The sequence below is a fragment of the Pan troglodytes genome, chromosome 8 (genome assembly GCF_028858775.2).
Source record: "Pan troglodytes isolate AG18354 chromosome 8, NHGRI_mPanTro3-v2.0_pri, whole genome shotgun sequence".
In the NCBI taxonomy this organism is placed as follows: domain Eukaryota; kingdom Metazoa; phylum Chordata; class Mammalia; order Primates; family Hominidae; genus Pan; species Pan troglodytes.
In genome coordinates, this window is record NC_072406.2 from 42,536,097 (window position 1) to 42,556,153 (window position 20,057).

Consider the following 20,057-nt stretch of genomic DNA (forward strand, 5'->3'; position numbering starts at 1 on the left):
GAGACCAGTTTGGGCAACATAGTGAGATCTTGTCTCTGCAAAAGTAAAAAACAATAGCTAGGTGCAGTGGCGTGTGCCTGTAGTCCCAGCTACTTAGGAGGCTGAGGCAGGAGGCCCACTTGAATCCAGGAGTTTGTGGCTGCAGTGAGCTATGATTGTACAGCTACACTCCAGCATAGGCAACAGAGAGAGGCTCTGTCCCTAAAAAACAAAAATAAAATAAAAATAAAGAGAGATTGCTCCAGTTGTTTCTAAAGTTATTCAAATATCTGAGAGCAAAACTGACATCCTTTTCAAAAGCTACAGACCTTTTTCCATTACTGCAAAACAAAGAAACCAAGAGCTCTGGCTGTGGGGTTGGAAGAGACCTCTGCTCAGATCCTGGCTCAGTCAGGTTGAGCTGTGTAGTGTTGGGCAACTCACCTGCCCTTAGTAAGCCTCAGTTGCTTTACCTTTTAAATGGAAATAATAGTGACATAATGTAATGTGATATTTGCAAAGCACGTGGCTTAGTGCTTAGCAAAGAGTAAATGTTTAATAGTGTTATCTAGTTCTTATTTTTGGTTTTTGAAGTACCATGTAGTGGGAAAGCAGACACAATTCCAACTACTTGAGAATGGAAAACTGATTAGGGCTCAGCTTTAAAAAGCAAAGAGGGCTTTTGGAGTGGGAAAAGGGATTTCTTGCGGGGAGAGGAATTTAGACTGTTTACTTAAGCTTAATTGGCAAAAGTAATTATTTATGATGTGCACTGTATGGAAAAGAATAGTTTATTTAATGACAAGTGCACCCTGCTAAATTTGATAAAAACTCCTATATATTTTTTTTAACATACGAGGCAGGGTATCTATATATGTGTCATTAAAGGACAATCCACACAGACGCACATAGAGGTGGTAACTATGAACAATTCAGGGAAAGAAAACATTCTGAGTTGTTATTTTTCCCAGAGATGAGCCAGTGTTGGAGGTTTTCATACTTAAAACGTTTGTTAATCAAAAGGAGACTGAAGCGCGGTTCCAGTTCTCCTGTGGAATGCGTGCTCCTGATCAGAGACAATCTGAATGTTGTCCTCAGCCAAGAACAAAGTGACTGTCAGAAACTCTGTGTGTGGAGCTTTGTCCTTCCATGACTTACTCATTCTGACTCCTTCCGCCTCTCCCTGCCCCCAGTCTTAAAAATGAAATGATAGGGGGTTTTGTTTGCTTTTAAAACCACATGCCCTAAATTTAACTGTTGAAAATTAACTACTGGTTTAGAGATGAGGAGATATGAAGGCAAGGAGGCTGGAAGGGCTGGGAGCAGTGGGGAGCTGAGCAGATGGGACGCCGGCTAGCGAGTCCAGCTCTGGAAAGGAGCCCAGGGCCGGGCTGGGTGCTCACTACTGCCCCTCACTGGCCAGTCCTATGTGAGTTGGTGAGAAGGGAAAAGCAAAAGGTCAAGTAAAAGGTTTGTCAATCAAGAAAGATTGACAAAGATTGAAAAACAGGGGGAAGGAGAGATACTATTAGCATGGATTAGGGCATGTGGAGGAGAAAAGCAAATGATTAGAAAGTAACTTCCATGTGATTTTCAAGTGCGCTGGTATTAAAGAAGGCAAGAGGAGAGTGGGTGTTAGCTGATGTGTGGTCAGGCAGGAGGAAGCAACACTCATGCACACAAGCCCCAGAGGGCCGGCGTGCGGGTACCTGGAAGGCCAGTTGATAAGTGAAGGTGTGTCCCCTTCGGAATCTTTCTGGAGAAACCACTCATGTTTGGGTTTCCCTGTACTATTGTGTACAAAAAACAAAACCAGATAATCTCTATTAAAACGTCAACATATACACAGACTTTACCATAACTTAAAACCTAAAGGCTGATTTTTATTAAGAATAATCCTCACTTATAAGTGGGAGTTAAACATGGAGTACACATGGTCACAAAGAGGGAGCAGCAGACATGAGGCCCCACTTGAGGGAGGAGAGAGGCAGGAGGGCGGGGATGGAAACACAACCTGTGGGCTGCTGTGCTTATGACCTGGGTGACAAAATATTTAATACACCAAAGCCTTGTGACAATTTACCTACATAACAAATCTGCACATGTACCCCTGAACCTAAATTAAAACTTAAAAAAATAAACAAACAGGAATATTATAGGGAAAAAAAGAATAATTCTGGCTTTTGAAAATGTATAAGCACATTTTGCTATAGAGTTCATATTCACTTCATGGAGTTTCCAGGACATGTGGCTCACTACTAAAATCAAGAGGTAAAAATAAATGTATCTAAGGCCATCAAATCCTGTGTTTTCCCAAGTAATTTTAAATTATTAGAAAGGAGTCTGTTAGCCGGGTGCAGTGGCTCACGCCTGTAATCCCAGCACTTTGGGAGGCCAGGGTGGGTGGATCACCTGAGGTTAGGAGTCCAAGACCAGCCTGGCCAACATGGTGAAACCCCGTCTCTACTAAAAATACAAAAAATTAGCCGGGTGTGGTAGTGGGCACCAGTAATTCCAGCTACTCGGGAAGCTGAGGCAGGAGAGTTGCTGGAACCTGGGAGGTGGAGGTTACAGTGAGCCGAGATCATGCCACTGCACTCCAGCCCGGGCGACAACAGCACGACTCTGTCACAAAAAAAAAAAAAAAAAAAAGAACAGAGTCTGTTATAGTCACACTCTGCCCACAAATACCAGGCAATTCTCTTGTAAGCAGCTGACTAAAAGTAAAAGGTAATTTAATTTCCATAAGTTTTGCAGTGGCACATTGGTAAATAGCCTAATATAAAAATAGCATCTATGTAAAACAACACATTTCAAATAAAGAAGATAATTAAAATAAATAAAAATAAAATAAAATAAGTCAATGGGATCACATTTTTAGTTGCTATTACACATTTTCCTTTTAAAATTATCACTGAATAATGTGACCAACACAAGAGTTACAAGAACTAATTCAGGTCCATTCTGCTGATATTTATTGAGCTCCTAGTATGCGCAAGTAATGAGCTAAGGAACGACGAAAATGAATCATAAATCAACATAGCCATTAAAAACCTTAAACCGCAGGTAGGCTAGGTAATATATAGTCCACACATTCACTCCTCAACACACGACTGAGTATGATGCCAAGCAGAATATGAACGAGTAATTACACCAGGCTGAAGGTATTTTAGAGAAACATCATGGGTAAGGACAACCTTGTTTTAACAACATAAAGCAAGTCAAAGGAGGAACACTCAGATTACTGCCCTGTCTCCTCTTACAATGTAGAAAGAAAAAAAGGAAATTCTACAGGCTAGTTACAATGTTTACCAGCTCAAAACTTTATGAGCCTATCTGCAAGAATTTTTCAACACCAGGCTGGAAACATATTGCAGCTCAAACAGAAATTTCTAAAAGAAAATAAAAGTTATAATCAACTTAATTTTCTAAAATCATTTTGGTTTGAGTTTTGGTTGGAGGGGACAGGCAGGTACCTGGCACCGCTATTGTACATCTTGCTGTAACCACTGACCTCTATCTCGGTCTAGGCTTGGACTGATCTGTTTCTCCAGTAAGATCCTTCAGCCTTGCTACTCCTAAAACTGTCACCCCACCTCCCCATCCTCTGCATCACATCAATTTTGCCCACAGCAAATAAAAAGTTAAGATGTATGTAAAGTCATTTCATTTCCAAATATAAAGGGTCCAATTCATCAACTTTTATTTGATAGGAAGAGTTTGGCGCATCGCCTGCAGCCAGGAACGAAGGCAGTGCAACTCAGTCCAGTGTGCAGAGGGCAAGAGGGGCCAGTAGACGCCTGCTGTTGGAAATGACATCGAGTTCCTATAACGAATCTGCCGCCTTCACAGGGTTATGTTTAGGCTGAATGCTTTCTGTATAACAGAGGGCTTTGTAAAAGAAGTGCAATACAACTTTTCGAACATGACCTTAACTGACAAGAATAAAATTCGATCAATATCACCGTCAAACTCCATCAAGGGCTTGTGTAAGAATGTTGGGTCAGCATTTATAAAACGGAAATCCCACACAGACACAGGGGACTTACTGGGCTCCATTTGCTTATTACACCTGAAATATGAAACCAGCCAAAAACCAAAGGACTACCACCAGGGTGGTGAATACTCAAAGTCTGAGTATATAGACAGTCTCCGACTTAAAATGGTTCAATGTAAGATTTATTGACTTTAAGATGTTGTGGAAGTGATAGGCATTCAGGAGAGCCTGTGCTTGGAATTGTGAATTCTGTTCTTTTCCTGGGCTGGTGGTGTGTGGTGCAATGCTCCCCTGCGATGCTCGGCAGAGGCAGTGAGCCGCCGCTCCCAGATCGCCACCAGCCATACAACCATGAGGGGAACGACCCATCTCCATAGTGTGCTGCATGGCCAGATGGTTTTGCCCAAATCCAAGCTAATGTGAGTGTTCTGAGCATAGCTAAGGTAGGTTGGGTGTATTAAGTGCATTTTTGACTTAATGTTTCCTTTGTTTTTCTGACTTGCAATATTTTCAAGTTATAATGGATTTATTGGGATGCGACCCCATTGTAAGTTGAGGAACATCTGTAAAATAAATACAAATGTATGTAATAAGAAACAAAGAGGCCAGGTGTGGTGGCTCACGCCTCTTGTAATCCCAGCCCTTTTGGAGGCTGAGGCAGGAGGATCCCTTGAGGCCAGGAGTTCGAGCCAGCCTGAGCAACATAGCAAGACTCTGTCTGTATTTAAAAAATTAAAAAGTTAGTGAAGCATGGTGGCATGTGTCTGTAGACCTAGCTACTCAGGAGGCTGAGGCAGGAGGATCCTTTGAGCCCAGGAGTTTGAGGCTGCAGTGAGCTATGATTGCACCACTGCACTCCAGCCTGGGAGACAGAGTGAGACTCGGCCTCTAATAAACAAACAAACAAACAAACAAACAAAGCATGTGAAGGCATCATGCCTAGGACATAATAAGCCTTTTAAATGCTTTTCTTATCTTTTTCCTTCTTCATAGTCAACAGAGCAATGAAAGTTTATGAATTTCTCTTTTTATGCTTTGAAGACATAATACTTATGGAGACCCAATTCAGAAGTCATGCGATTTTCAGCAGGGTGAGTCCAGCCTCACCAGGAGGGCCTGACTTTGTCTTTAGTACATTTAAAGCAGGAGTGATCTAGAAAAGCATTTCTCCAAGTAAGGGTTTCAGGATCCCTGAGGTTGGCTATGACATGTATTTGGGTGAGGTTATCTGCCATCTGAAATGAAAATGAGAGAGGGATGAGGAGACGCCTAAATCAGACACCAACAGTGAACAGGCTGTCCTGGGCACTGCGTAGCAATGATTTCACAGAATGCAGCCACTTCTGAGTTGTCCAGCAGCATCTACACTTTCGACACTCCCCTCTTCTGTCTCCCATCTCCCCCATCAGACTTCTTAGCTGAGTTCTCCTCCTCACCCCCACGATACAGAGCCCCAGGGTGCTCTTGACATTTCAACTTGGATATTCAATAGACGTCTTAAATTTACATGCCCAGAAAATGAACTCTTAACTTCCCTCTGTCCCAACTTGTACTGGAGTCTTCCCTATGCCAAATCCCTGCTTCGAGTTGCCTTGGCCAAAAAATTGAGACTCGCTTTTTACTCCTCTGTTTCTTTCAAACCCCACCCCTACCTCATCAGCAAGTTCTCTTGGGTACCTTCAAAATATAACCTCTTTCTACCACCTGTGCTGCCATCATTCTAGTTCAAGCCACCACCACCTCTCACGTGCATTACCAAGATGACCTCCTCATTATTCTACCTGTTTTCATCCTGGCCCCACTAAAGTCTATCTTCCGCTTAGCAGCCAGCGTAATGCTTTGAAATGTAAGGCAGATGAGTCATTCCTCTTGTTCAAACCCTCCTAGGGCTCAACATACCAAGTAGTGCAAACCCCAAAGCCCTTGCGGTGGTTCTAAGGCCCTCCCCAATCTGTGGTCTCACTAACATCATCCCTACCACCTGCCCCTTCCGCTACAGCCCTCTCTCTTCGCTAGGATGTGACAGCCTCTGGAGAGAGAGACTTCGTTCACATTCATCTCCTCGGCAGTCGGAACTATGTGTGGTGAACAGTAGGTCTCAGATGCTCATGGAATGATTAACTGATGAATGATAATCTCCACAGCAACTCTATGAGGTCTTCTCATCTCCACAGCAACTCTAAGAGGTCTTCTCGTCTCCATTTTATAGATGCAGATGGTGAGGTGCAAGGGAAAAAGGACATTAACTGCTCACGATCACACGACTGGTAACAAAAGGATGGGGCTTGGACCCAGTGCAGCAGGACCCCCCAGCATGCACCTTCCTTCCAGCCTTCCAGAGTGACAAGCTTCCACACTCTAGAAAATGGCTGCTTCCTTGGCTTGAATGGGTAAGAATGAGGTTGGGATGCCAGTGTTCATGGACTCTAAGGTTAAGCAAGGAAGACACCAAGAACTTCCTGGTCACAGCCACAACCCTGACTGGATGTGGATCTCTCTCTAGTGCCGTTTCCACCGTCAGCAGAGTTACCCGATTACCTATGAATTCTGCAGAACCTAACTACCTTCTTCCTTTGTTTCTCCAATGAACAATATCAAATTAAAGGAGTCAGGCAGTGGAAGGTTGTGGACTGAGCTTTCCACCTTGGAGCAGCGCAGCCTGATCAAAATACTGAGGGGTTGGCAAAGCGATGCTCAACTGAGATTTTAAAATATTTCATTCCATCACAGTACAAAATTTACTTCAGGGGCCCACAGGGCATTGTTTTGGAGAGATAGTAAAATAGCAGGTGAGATTTTTTTAAAAACATGAACAAAAAGAGAGATCACATCTGAATTATGGTGGTTATTTTTCTCTTTTATTTTCTCTTCATGTCTTTTAATCTTGTGTGACATTATTTCATGAAGTCTTCCTAAATGTTACGCTTAATTATTTTTGATAAATAAGGTTTGGTTAAGAAATTAACAGTGGGAGATTTGCTTTATACAACATAATGAGTTGAACACAGGATACTTACTGTGAGGCTATACCAGTCTTTGCACATGCAGTCAAGAATCAATTCTGGTGGACAGAGGCACAAGGGATGATGGAAATGTTTCCTATCTTGACTGGGATGATGATTATACATTTACCCAAACTCACCAAGCTGCATCCTTAAAATCTGTGTATTTGATGTAAATTATACCTCATTTAAAAAATATGTCATCGTTGGGTTACAGAGTAAGGACTTCTTGAGTACTGAAAATGTAGCATTTTCTGGGGGCAGAAGCAGGATAAACATGTGAGATAACCAATTTCTTCCAGTCTCCCTTTGAGCTAATCTCAGTGAAGGCCCGAATGCTGTAACTGCAGCCCAGAAAGGAGGGAGGGAGGAGGTATGTGCAGAAAGCACAATTGTCAGAAAATGCTGGAATCTGAGGAAGGTGCGAGGCTGGATTGGCATCCCCTCATCTCCTGATTGGAACCATCACTCCTAGAATAAGGTAATCGGGGACTTGACAGCTTTCATCATGAGACTAGACTAGAATCAGCCATTTGGGGCTGTGGACTCAGTTCACGATGCTCCACAAGTGGCCGATGATTTTCTGCTCACTTATCACGATTCCCATTTACTGTTTAATGATATTTATGAGCAGCCTGACTCAAGACCACATACAAGAACCCCAATCCCAGACAAAGCAGAAAGAGCTTTGTCATATAAACAAGTGCTGCTCACAGTGCGTTCCACTGATTGGTGTCCCTCTGCATGATTAGACAAAAGGCTGTTACCAGAAGGGAAATTAACAACATCGCTAAGCCTGCTGTGTAGTTCAGCTGACATTTTCTTCACAGCATGATTTTCTCAATGAAGGAAACCAAACATAATTTGCATTTGGGTGCGAGTGTCTCATAGTTGTGTGCTGATAAACAGTTTGCAGATTGGCTATTTCAAACAGCACTGCTATAGTTTGGTGACACTTGAAGCAAACACAGAAAATAGCAGAACATTCATTCAAAAATGATTTTCTAGGTCACTTGAAATTGTTGGATATCCCAGTTGCAGTGAAGGAGATATGAAAATGACTAGAGCAAGGTATCTACTCATCTCTTAAAGCTTCTACTAAAGTAACGCTATCGCTGCAATCATCCTTACCAGACTTACAGAAGAGCTTAACACCAAATTCACAGTGCCGTGTCTGGAAAAAATCCTTATGAAATTGCTAAAATCCTCTTCTGGGTATGACAGCCATGATCTAGGGTGCTTGCCATTTGTTGTCTTTTTTTTTTTAATTTTTAATTTCTGTGGGTACATAGTAAGTGTATGTATTTATGGGGTATCTGAGATGTTTTGATACAGGCATGCAATGCGTAATAATCATGTCACGGAGAATGGGGTATCCATCCCCTTAAGTATTTATTCTTTGTGTCACAAACAATTGAATTATACTTTTAGTTATTTTAAAATGCACAATTATTAGACTATAGTCACCCTGTTGTGCTAACACAAAGCAGGTCTTATTCACTTTTTCTAACTACTTTTTGTACCCGTTAGGTGCTGGACATTTGAATATCCTTCCTACGACATAGGGTGCCTGTGAAGTGGCATCTGTGGGACTCCTCATTTGGCTCATGACCTGTTTCTCCTCTTTTCCCTTCCAGTACAATCATCAGCAACCCAGAAGCCAAACTAATAACATCAGGGCTCCGTTTGCCAAGCTGAGCCAAGCTCCAGCTCTGTCTCTGGGAAACTCACGATACGATAATGAGAGCAGACTGGTGCGAGAGTCTAAACACCACAGAAAGTGGAAGTGCCTCCAAAAATGGTCCCAGTTTCTATTAGCCCATTTATGCCTAGTGTTCCATTATTGGAATGCTAAGCAAGTGGGAGTTATTTATATTCTACTGCTCAAGGACAGCACCAAGGGCTGATTGCAAAAATTCAAAAAATCGCAACCTCGGGCATACACGGGTTAAGAGAGAGAGAAGTTACCAAAACACAACAAAACAACCTGGAAAGGTCAAGAAAGCAGGGCAGATGGGAAGGTGGACTCTTCTCTGGACACATTTGTCAGTGGCCCTATTAGAAAGAGATATCCAGATGTAATCTGACCACTGCAGGACGCAGGGGGCCATTGCCTACCTGTGCTATTGGCAACTCACTTTCATTAATGTCCCCCAAGATTGGACTAATCACTTTGGCAGTCATATAAAGAACTTGCTGTCAACTAAAACCCTTAGGTCTGTTTCCCACGAACTGCTGTTAAATCAGGTTTCCACAATCTTGAACTTGTGCACTGATTTTTTTTCCATCTAAATTCAAGACTTTATTAAATTTCACCTTGTTAGTTTCTAACCATTGTTCCAGGTACACGTGCTCTCTTGCCTACATGATCCTGTTCTCTCGCTCTCTCTCCCCCTCCTTCTTACCTCTCTTCCTCCTCCATCTCTCCCCTCTCCCCTGTCTCCTTTAGTCATCAAACTTACAATCCCTCCTCCAGAAATCTGATCTAAATACATGCATTTATATGCATGTATTACATATGGTACTTAAAAAGCCTTGTTCTCATAAACAAACAGACAACTTATTTTGTGGAATCTTGGGGTGAGCCAACCCTTCACAGGGCAGAGGTCACCTACAAGGGGAGAGGCTTATAGGGTTACTGGGGACCAGAACGAGAAGTGGTGACTTTAGGTGTGTGTATCAGAACTGTTTTGATGCAGCAACTGGCTGGCAGAGAATTGTATTACCAGGAAATAATAACTCACTCCAGGTTTTCATAAAAGCCAGGGGTTGCCCTTGGGTTGTATCCCTAAGTATATAATAGTATATAATGATCAGCTTTAACTCCCTAAAACTCCCAAGAGTCTACAGACTAAAAAGTGCTTCCTGTTACCAAAGTGAAGTCAAATCCAGCACAGTCAAATTAGTTTCTCCATGTGGGTGTCCAGCTCTAATTATATAACAGCTTCTAATTATAAAACGTTAAGAATGGCTATTAACTTTTGAATCTCATTAAAATTAACGGTTAATTTGCTAAAAGTCGCTTGTTTGGAAAAACTGCTAATGACCGTTCTGCAGATAGGCACAGGTACAAAATCTGCAAGGACACAGGCTCAAGGAAAAATTTTGCATTTAAAATCTCACACACCTTTGAGTTTTTAGCTAGTGTACATAGTAGCTAGGGTTTGGGGAGATATATTTACATTTAGTCCAATGAATAGGAATAGTCTGCCAGGCCCGGTGGCTCACACGTGTAGTCCCAGCACTTTGGGAGGCCAAGACGGGTGGATCGCTTAACACCAGGAGTTCCAGACCAGCCTGGGCAACATTGTGAAACCCCATCTCTTCCAAAAAATTCAAAAATTAGCCAGGCATAGTGGCGTGCATCTGTTAAGTCCCAACTACTCAGAAGGCTGAGGCAGGAGGAACGCTCGAGCCCAGGAAGTCAAGGCTGCAGTGAGATTGTGCTACTGCTGCGCTCCAGCCTGGGCAACAGAGTGAGACCTTTTCTAAAAAAAAAAAAAAAAAAAAAAAAGAATAAGAATTGTCACTTGACAATAAGAACAGGATGAAATGAAAAAAAGAGGGAATGACTTACCCATCTATTTTAACAGTTGGGATTCTAGAGTATGGCAGGGAGCACAGGTGTTTGGGGGTACAGGGACTGAAAGGTGAAGCCAATTCCATTCCAGTAATAGAATCAGCTGTGAGGAGGACCCAGATGTCTGTTCTTTAGAATGGCCCCCAAGATGTATGTTTCTCCATGATGCACTGTCCTGAATCCCGCAGCCTGTGTCAGAAAACCTGCCTGCTAGTGGACACAGGAGCGTGGAAGGTCAAGCACGATGCTCTCCTGCAGACACCTCTCTCAGTGCATAGAAACAGACCACTGAGCCAAGAGGGCTTGAGGCTCTGGAGACAGTTTTTAGACTAAAATTTTTCATCAGGAGATGAGCAAATGCAATCAGAAATAAACTCCAAGTGCCCAGCACAAGCCCCTTCCTTTCTTAGTGGCTGAGGCTGCACCGTGTCAAGTTGTTACAGAAGCTGCATTCCAGAGGGTGCCCTGGTCTATTTCCTGAGCTGATCGGCGGCTCTCTGGCGTCCATGGGGAGCCCTGCCCAAACCATCATCCACCAATGGCAACTCTCCCAGGGGTCCAATGTCAGCCTCGGCTCTGCATGAAACCTCCATATCATGTTCTCACTACTAAGGATACAATTTGCTAAAGAGAAAAGAGTGGTAAGGGGCTGCAGTACAGTAATGACAAACAAAACTAATAAACGAGGGTTTTCTAGAGTGGATCACCACTAGAAAATGAGGTCTACCAGCCGGGCGTGGTGGCTCACGCCTGTAATCCCAGCATTTTGGGATGCCGAGGTGGGTGTATCATGAGGTCAAGGGATCAAGACCATCCTGGCCAACATGGTGAAACTCCGTCTCTACTAAAAATACAAAAATTAGTTGGGTGTGGTGGCGCATGCCCGTAGTCCCAGCTACTTGGGAGGCTGAGGCAGGAGAATCGCTTGAACCCAGGAGTTGGAGGTTGCAGTGAGCCAAGATTGCACCACTGCACTCCAGCTTGGCGTCAGAGTGAGACTCTGTCTCAAAAAAAAAAAAAAAGAAAAAGAAAAAAAGACAGAAAGAAAATGAGGTCTACCTTTCATTTCATTCCCTTTGCCAGTCACATAGTTCCCTGAGAACAGAGAGTGATGGCCGGATGCTCAGCAAAGGCAACAGCAGGACTGAAGACAGTGAGTTTCTCCACTCATAAAAGTAAAAAATACAGCACATTTTCTTTATATAGATACGTGAGATGTATAAAGTAACAAATTCAACAAGAGCTTTGGATTCGGAATTTCTAGTAGTAGCAGAAGCTCAAGCTCAGATGTTTAAAAATCTGAATAATCCATAGGACCTAAATCCCTTTTAATTTTATTCTAAAACTCACAGTGGTGGAATTAATAAAGAATGGTTCATAATCAGTAACACTACCTCTCCAGCAAATAATACCATTTCTGAAATTTCAAGTTTACAGGTTTGTAACAGTTAGAGAGGTGGGGCTGGAAGTATCGTATTATTTTCTACTTCACCTATTTCGTTACTATGTGTATTCTTAGTTTTCTTCAGAGCAATGTGTCCAACTGAATTCCTGGGCATCTAACAGGATTTCTGAGTTAAAAATCCTGTAATATCAACTAATCAATTAACTATTTTTTAAAAAATCTTCTTTATCATATAAACTGAATACTAAAGAATTGTAAAATAAATGTATTGTTCAGGTAAATATTGTCCTAAAGACTGTTATTTTGCCTATAATGCTTAATGAGTATAGTATAGTGAAGTATAAGAATTAATGATTATTCTGTATATATACACAGGTGTGTACAGGTGTTAATGTACATGAGCACATTCAAAAACTGAGCATTGGAGATGGTGCTCACATTTGAATATTTAGGACACTATTGGTGGTCTTTTGATGGTACATTCATGAGTGTCATCGTATTCCTATTTAAATAATAAGCCTCTTGCTAGCAAGCACAGAACAAAATGATTAAATGGGAATGAGTTGATTCAGAGATTTAATAGCCAAAAATTTGGCAGAGCTAAATGATAAGAGAGTGCAGCAGTGAGAAAAATATTCCATTTTAGTGACAGAAAAAAATCCACAAAAAACCACAGCATTAAACATTATTCACGGGTACTATTTGTCTTCACTTGTTGATTTTAAAGTTTTTGGTTACATGTTTCCATATCAGATGACATTATTATTTTCATATACAGTTATTTAGGTCACCAAGGAGGTTTCTTTTGTTACTGTTTTGGGTTACAACATATTTTTTTTGGTTCATCTTACTTCTCCCTAAATAGGAATCAGAAAATGACTTTCTGAAACTTGAATTTCCTGGTTCCAGATAAAGACTATCTAAGCAGAATTTTAATCCACTGTAAATCAATTTTTACAAGCTGAATCACTGCTGTCATTACAATGTAAATCTTAATTTTTTTAAATGTCAAATTTGTCACACATTTTCCATCCCTCTTTATGTAAATATGTCCCAGGTATTTTCCTAATAAATATATAAACTACTTTGGGTTTCTTTGCCTATGAATCATAGAATTGTATACCTTTAATGGCTTAGAAAATAAGGCATGCACCTCTTCTAGAAGTCCTTACAATTTCTTAATTCTTTTATATCTTTTTCATGAAAGTAAAGGGCTGTGAAGCTAAGGCTTGGCTTATGAAAACTTCTAGGTAACATGCATCTTCAAAATAACCTACGAAGAAGTGGCTTTATTTTATTACAGGCCTAAATATGTCAACAATGCTTTTTTCTAGGTCTTAAGACAAGTTATATACATTTTTTTAATATTAAGATTTTAACTCATACGAAATATGAAGTATCCTGTCTTTACTTGGGATGCTCAACAAAGTCTTAATTACTATTATAACTGATTTAAAATCTATTTGAGAATCTATTATATGTGATCTAGGTGACTAACTCAGATACCGTGATAACGACTTCAACAGCTCTCATCATGTGGCAATCTGAAATTAGATTCCCCATTTCTTTTAAACCAGTGTAATTATATATCTCTAATATTCTTTTTAAATTGGAGTCTGTTAGGTTCTTCATCCTACTTGCAAAACACAGGAAGAACTTCCTTTGGTAGAAAGTAACTAAACCAAGAACATGGTTTCTACGATGAAATGCAAATTCCTCAAACAAAAGACCTTCATTTCAAAATATGAGACAGTAACTCACAGTCCCTACATTTCCAGTTAAAGCTAAAGACTGAAAAAAGGTGCTCAAAATGGATCCTTGGGATCTACCTTTTAATTCTGTTGGAAGCTGATCTCTCTAAGTATTTCAGTCTGGATGCTCGAGTACGTGGTGACAGGTCTTTGGGTTAATACATTTCAGTACCACAAGGGTCTGCTTCATATGTGTTACTGCCACTTAGAGATGACCAGGTGTGCACCCCTGTGTCCCAGTGGGAAAAAAATAGGGGTGTTTCCCACATATGAATCTTTTTCTTTCAGAATGAATCTCCCTGACCTTAGGTTCTGATCCCTTCTCAATTCACCTGGGAAACTATTGCTTGTTTGAACTGAAAAATACACTTAAGATCCACCTAGACAATTACCCCAAAGCTTTAAGCAGGACAGTTAAGTAAATTGCATTTTTAATATAGCCATCACACTTTTAAAATTTAAATTTGGAAGTAAACATATATTCTCTTCTGTCATCTGACTTTCTGATTTTATACCTTTTTCAATTTCTCCAAATGGCAGCTGCTCTTATCTTGAGTGGATCCTTTTACACAGCGGTTTTCTAATGGCTGATCTTCATAATGCAGGGTTCTCACACATACCTGTGTCCTAGTGTGTGATATACTTACAGAACTAGGCATTCTAGTTCTATTTCGTGTATATTGCAGTCATACTTCTGTGCCCTGCACTGAGATGCTTCCGCTGGTTAGTGGTGCTTCTTCTGCTCTGTGATTCTTATCACAGCAACCAAAGCAGTCACCAACAATCATCAGTCTCTGATATGATTACAGAAAAGCGGCAAAAAGATAAACTATGAAAGGGGTGTGAGAAACCCAGTAAGAGGGTCCTGAAGTGAGGAGTCCATGAAAGTGTCCCCATAACACCTGTTCAGTTTGTTTTTAAAACGAACATAAGACAAAGGCATGGGCAAGGACTTCATGTCTAAAACACCAAAAGCAATGGCAACAAAAGCCAAAATTGACAAATGGGGTCTAATTAAACTGAAGAGCTTCTGCACAGCAAAAGAAACTACCATCAGAGTGAACAGGCAACCCACAAAATGGGAGAAAATTTTCACAACCTACTCATCTGACAAAGGGCTAATATCCAGAATCTACAATGAACTCAAACAAATTTACAAAAAAAAAACAACCCCATCAAAAAGTGGGCGAAGGACATGAACAGACACTTCTCAAAAGAAGACATTTATGCAGCCAAAAAACACATGAAAAAATGCTCACCATCACTGGCCATCAGAGAAATGCAAATCAAAACCACAATGAGATATCATCTCACACCAGCTAGAATAGCAATCATTAAAAAGTCAGGAAACAACAGGTGCTGGAGAGGATGTGGAGAAATAGGAACACTTTTACACTGTTGGTGGGACTGTAAACTAGTTCAACCATTGTGGAAGTCAGTGTGGCGATTCCTCAGGGATTTAGAACTAGAAATACCATTTGACCCAGCCTTCCCATTACTGGGTATATACCCAAAGGACTATAAATCATTCTGCTATAAAGACACATGCACACGTATGTTTATTGCGGCACTATTCACAATAGCAAAGACTTGGAACCAACCCAAATGTCCAACAATGATAGACTGGATTAAGAAAATGTGGCACATATACACCATGGAATACTATGCAGCCATAAAAAATGATGAGTTCATGTCCTTTGTAGGGACATGGATGAAATTGGAAATCATCATTCTCAGTAAACTATCGCAAGAACAAAAAACCAAACACCGCATATTCTCACTCATAGGTGGGAATTGAACAATGAGAACACATGGACACAGGAAGGGGAACATCACACTCTGGGGACTGTTGTGGGGTGGGGGGAGGGGGGAGGGATAGCAATGGGAGATATACCTAATGCTAGATGACGAGTTAGTGGGTGCAGCGCACCAGCATGGCACATGTATACATATGTAACTAACCTGCACATTGTGCACATGTACCCTAAAACTTAAAGTATAAAAAAAAAAATTAGGAAAAAAAGAAAAAGAAAAAAAAAAAAACATAAGAAACGCACAAAGAAAAAGAACATGAGGCTTCCTGCTTTGGTAGAACCTGTTTTGATATGGCCGAAATGTAAGAATCTTAGGCCAGGTACGGTGGCTCATGCCTGTAATCCCAGTGCACTGGGAGGTCAAACAAGAGAATCTCCTGTGGCCAGGAATTTGTGATCAGCCTGGGCAATGGAGCGAGACCCTGTCTCTACAAAAAAAAAATGTAAAAATTAGCCGGGCGTGGTGGCATGTGCCTGTGGTTCCAGCTACTTATGAGGCTGAGGCAGGAGGATTGCTTGAGCCCAGGAGTTCCAGGCTGCAGTGAGCTATGATAGTGCCACTGCCCTCCAGCCTGGGCAACAGAGTGGGACCCTGTCTTCAGAAAAAAAAAAAAAAGAATCATATACTATGATATTTCTCCAATAAGCCTTGACTTCCACAAGATGCTTAGAATAGCCAAACCCTATCACACAGAGAGGCAAAAAGAAGGTATTCTCCTGCATTCAGGGTGCTTAGCGTGGGCTGGATGCTTACCTGGGTCGGGCCTCAGGGGGTAGCTGTGGGTCACCAAAGGAGGGGCTCCGGGAGGCTGCCTGCTGCAGGGAGGAGCTGTGGGCGTGCTTGGGGGACCGTGGCACTTCAGTGAAGGAGGAGTCTCGCCCAGAGAAAGAGAAGGTCGAGGAACTCTCGGCTGCTGGGGACAGGTCATGGGCCTGCCGGGTGGCACTCAGCTCTTGACCTCGTCTTTGGTTTTCTATGTTCAGCAGCACCTCCGGGTCGGAAGCGCCGTCACCCCCATGGAGGGCATAGTCCTTGGATTCACCGGCACAGGTCCTGAGCCCCATCGTCTCGGTCCCGGGGTACAGAGAACTCGCATCTCTGCTTGACTCTTCCTGTTTGTCACTTTTTCCTCCCCGCTTCTCGACAGCATCAGGCTCCTTCCTGGACTTGGTATAGCGGGATAAATACTCGGAGTCGGCCTCGGGATCCAGAGTCAGCCCATACTTCTCTGCCAGCTGTCGCCTTCTTTCTGCTTTGTACCTTGCGATTCTTTCGGCTTTGGACTCCAGACTGTGGGTGTCCATGGTACCCGAACCATAGGGTGAGTCACCGTGGACACCGGAGGTTTCTGTGCAGTATTTGGATCGAGTTTGCTTTTCTAGAGAAGAATCAGAAGTTTCCTCCTCTTCATTTGATCGGCCTACAAGAAGGTCACATGGATGAGAGGTGCAGATTTCAAGTAAAGACATGTATTTACACACAGAATGACACTCTGCTGCACACAGCACACACCTGGGTGCCCATGCTGTGAAGGACCAGTTTCTCACCGAGGTGTGTTTGCCTAAAGTGATTATTTACCTGGGCTGTTGAAGAAGTCTGAGATCTGCAGTGAAATCTAGAAAGGCTGTGAATGGTGCACGTTCTGCAAGCCCCGTAAGGCGTGGCTTTAACTTCAGCTCAGCCCCTTCACTCCCCAGAGCGCCTCAGTCTTTGTTCAGTGCTTATTTCCCCTTACTGATTTACCCTTTTTGTGGAGTTCAGTATTTCACGTGGGAGGCCATAGGATGAGTTGAGTCCTCTGGGAAAGACAGCAGACAAGTGAGCTGCTGTCATTGGACAAGTGATGGATGCTGGTTTCCGGGGATCTGAGAGTAACCATAACGATATGGCCCATATCATTATTCACCAGGCTTTTCTTTTTTACAGAAGTGTTTTCTTTCCCAATTATAACACACATGCCTGATGTAGGAAATATCTAATATGAGCCTGGCATACTGGCTCACACCTGTAATCCCAGCGCTTTGGGAAACTGAGGTGGGAGGGTGGCTGGAGGCCAGGAGTTCGAGACCAGCCTGGGTAACATAGTGAGACCCTGCCTCTACAAAAATTATTTTAAAAATTAGCTGGGCATGATGGCACACATCCATGGTGCCAGCTACTCAGGAGGCTGAGGTGGGCAGATAGCTTCAGCCCAGGAGTTCAAGGCTGCAATAAGCTATGATCGATCGTGCCACTGAACTCTAACCTGAGCAAGAGAGCAAGACCTTGTCTCAAAAAAAAAAAAAAAACCTACCAATCATCACCCTATAAACTAATAACATTTTTATATATTCCTTCTAGTTTTTCATATAATTTTTTCTTTATAAAATATTTAATGTTATTAATGTTCTATAAAAATATTTTCCGTATTCTATAAAAATGTTTTCCCAGCTGGCTCACAACTGTAGCACTTTGGGAGGCTGAGGCAGGTGGATCACGAAGCAGGCAGATCACGAGGTCAGGAGTTCGAGACCAGCCTGACCAACATGGTGTAACCCCGTCTCTACTAAAAATGCAAAAATTAGCCGGGCATGGTGGTGCACGCTTGTAATTCCAGCTACTCAGGAGGCTGAGGCAGGAGAATCGCTTGAACCCGGGAGGCAGAGGTTGCAGTGAGCCGAGATCATGCCACTGCCCTCCAGCCTGGGCAACAAAGTGAGACTCTGTCTCAAAAAAAAAAAAAGAAAAAATCCCCATATTTGGAAACCTATTTTGAAGACATCATTTAAGGGTCCTAACAGTCTATCTAACAGGCATTCCATTATTACCTTAATCCTTGCCATATGGCCTTTTCATTCCACCTGAATTAAATATTCATGTATCTTTTCCATTATGTTCTTTAAATTAAACAGGTGAGTAACTGGAACTAATTTTGGAGTTTGGTATGAATTGAGAAGAGAGATATGCCTCTTCCCACCCTCTGGCAAACCCATTTTTTTCATTATGATTTTATTAAATAATTCTTCCTTTTCTCACTACTATGTGAAGCTTAAACTTCACATATACTACACAGATTACCATTTCGGGTACACTACGGTTTATTTCTGGCAATAAATTTTGGGACTCTGATCTGTGTATTGATATTTCAAGCGTGTAATTACTTTTTAAGAGGTGGAGTCTGGCCGTGTTGTCCAGGCTAATCTTGCACTCCTGAGCTCCAGCTATTCTCCTACCTCAGCCTCCAAAAGTGCTGGAATTACTGGTGTTGAGCCACCAAGCCCAGCCTTTTTTTTTTTTTTTTTCAATAATTGCATGTGATTTTAAAATATCTTAGTTTTCTAGCTTTCTGGCCACAGGAAATTGGAAACTGTAGAGACAAGCAAACGGATAACATCATAAAATGAGACCAACAGCTGTCTCTGAGCTAGAAACTAGAAAACACTGGCTATAAAAAGCAGCAGCATGGCCGGGCACAGTGGCTCACGCCTGTAATCACAGCACTTTGGATGGCCGAGGCAGGCGGATCACCTGAGGTCAGGAGTTCGAGACCAGCCTCGCCAACATGGTGAAACCTCATCTGTACTAAAAATACAAAAAAATTAGCCCGGTATGGTGGCGGGCACCTGTAATCCCAGCTACTCCAGAGGCTGAGGTAGGAGAATCGCTTAAACCTGGGAGGTGGAGGCTGCGGTGAGCCAAGATCTTGCCATCGCACTCCAGCCTGGGCGACAAGAGCAAAACTCCATCTCCAAAAATAAAATACAATTAAATTAAAAAATAAAAAGCAGCAGCACAGCGCCTCAGAGCCAGGGACTGTGGTGGGAAGAGCAGCCCTGCGTGTATCCTCCTCTCCTAAGGTCAAGTTGAATATTTGATGACAACAATGACTGAGTGATTAGGGAAAAGCTGAGTCACGTGCACTCAACATACTGTTTAATATGAAATAAATATGCAACGTATTTAAAATTATCTACATTAAGATAACTTAGATAGAAAGTTTTCTTGCATCTCCAGAGTAAGAACCGTACTCATTCAAGGTGCAGCTTTGACTCTAGCGCTCCCTGCTGAGAGCAGCCGCTCCCTGTACTGGGGTAGAACCTTGAGAGGCCCCTATCTTAGAGCACAGATCCTGTGCTGGGCCCTGAGGGTGAAGAAAGACACAGCTTCTGCCTTTGAGGGCCCCAGTCTAGGGAGGAAAATGACTGGCCTCCGTTACCCAACAATGTGCGAGGGGAATCATTTCATACTGCTGTGACATGGAAGGCCAGATCCGTGAGGCGGGGCAGAGATGACATACATGTTGTTGCTGTTTTTAGCAAATCTATTTAATAGCCAGGCATGGTGGCACGTGCTCATAGTCCCAGGTACTCGGGAGGCTGAGGTGGGAGGATCACTTGAGCCTGGGAGGTTGAGGCTTCGGTGAGCTTATCAGGCCACTGCACTCCAGCCTAGGTGACAGAGTGAGACTCTGTCTCTAAAAAAATAAAAATAAAAATAAAAATAAACAAATACATTTAACAAAAAATTAGGCCAAGTCCACTGGCTCACG

General features: G+C 42.3%; 2 protein-coding genes and 1 non-coding gene across 37 annotated transcripts in view; 1 reads left to right on the plus strand and 2 right to left on the minus strand.

Annotated features, from left to right (window-relative positions):
• Nucleotides 1-6,325, plus strand: part of LOC735719 (uncharacterized) — a 131,089-nt gene extending 124,764 nt beyond the window's left edge. The window contains exon 3 of one of the 2 annotated variants that reach the window (XR_010146606.1): nt 6,186-6,253. Coding sequence is in view for 1 of the 2 variants with exons in the window: in XM_016962877.4 (XP_016818366.1) it covers nt 6,186-6,247 (62 nt within the window). In the remaining variant the exon portion in view is untranslated. Of the gene's footprint in view, nt 1-6,185 lie in introns of both variants that reach the window. The other variant, XM_016962877.4, reaches the window with a different exon arrangement.
• Nucleotides 1-20,057, minus strand: part of SVIL (supervillin) — a 277,505-nt gene that overhangs the window by 77,780 nt on the left and 179,668 nt on the right. For 18 of the 34 annotated variants that reach the window (XM_063780600.1, XM_063780596.1, XM_016962858.4 and 15 more), the window contains 2 exons: nt 16,283-16,949; nt 1,689-1,769 (listed from right to left, as the gene is read on the minus strand). In XM_063780600.1, coding sequence (XP_063636670.1) covers nt 1,689-1,769; nt 16,283-16,949 — 748 coding nt within the window. The remainder of the gene's footprint in view (nt 1-1,688; nt 1,770-16,282; nt 16,950-20,057) is intronic. The other 16 variants (XM_063780610.1, XM_063780606.1, XM_063780603.1 and 13 more) reach the window with 1 other exon arrangement.
• MIR604 (microRNA mir-604) lies at nt 10,716-10,809 on the minus strand. Its single transcript, NR_036032.1, has one exon. It is a non-coding gene; the product is annotated as a microRNA mir-604 (primary transcript).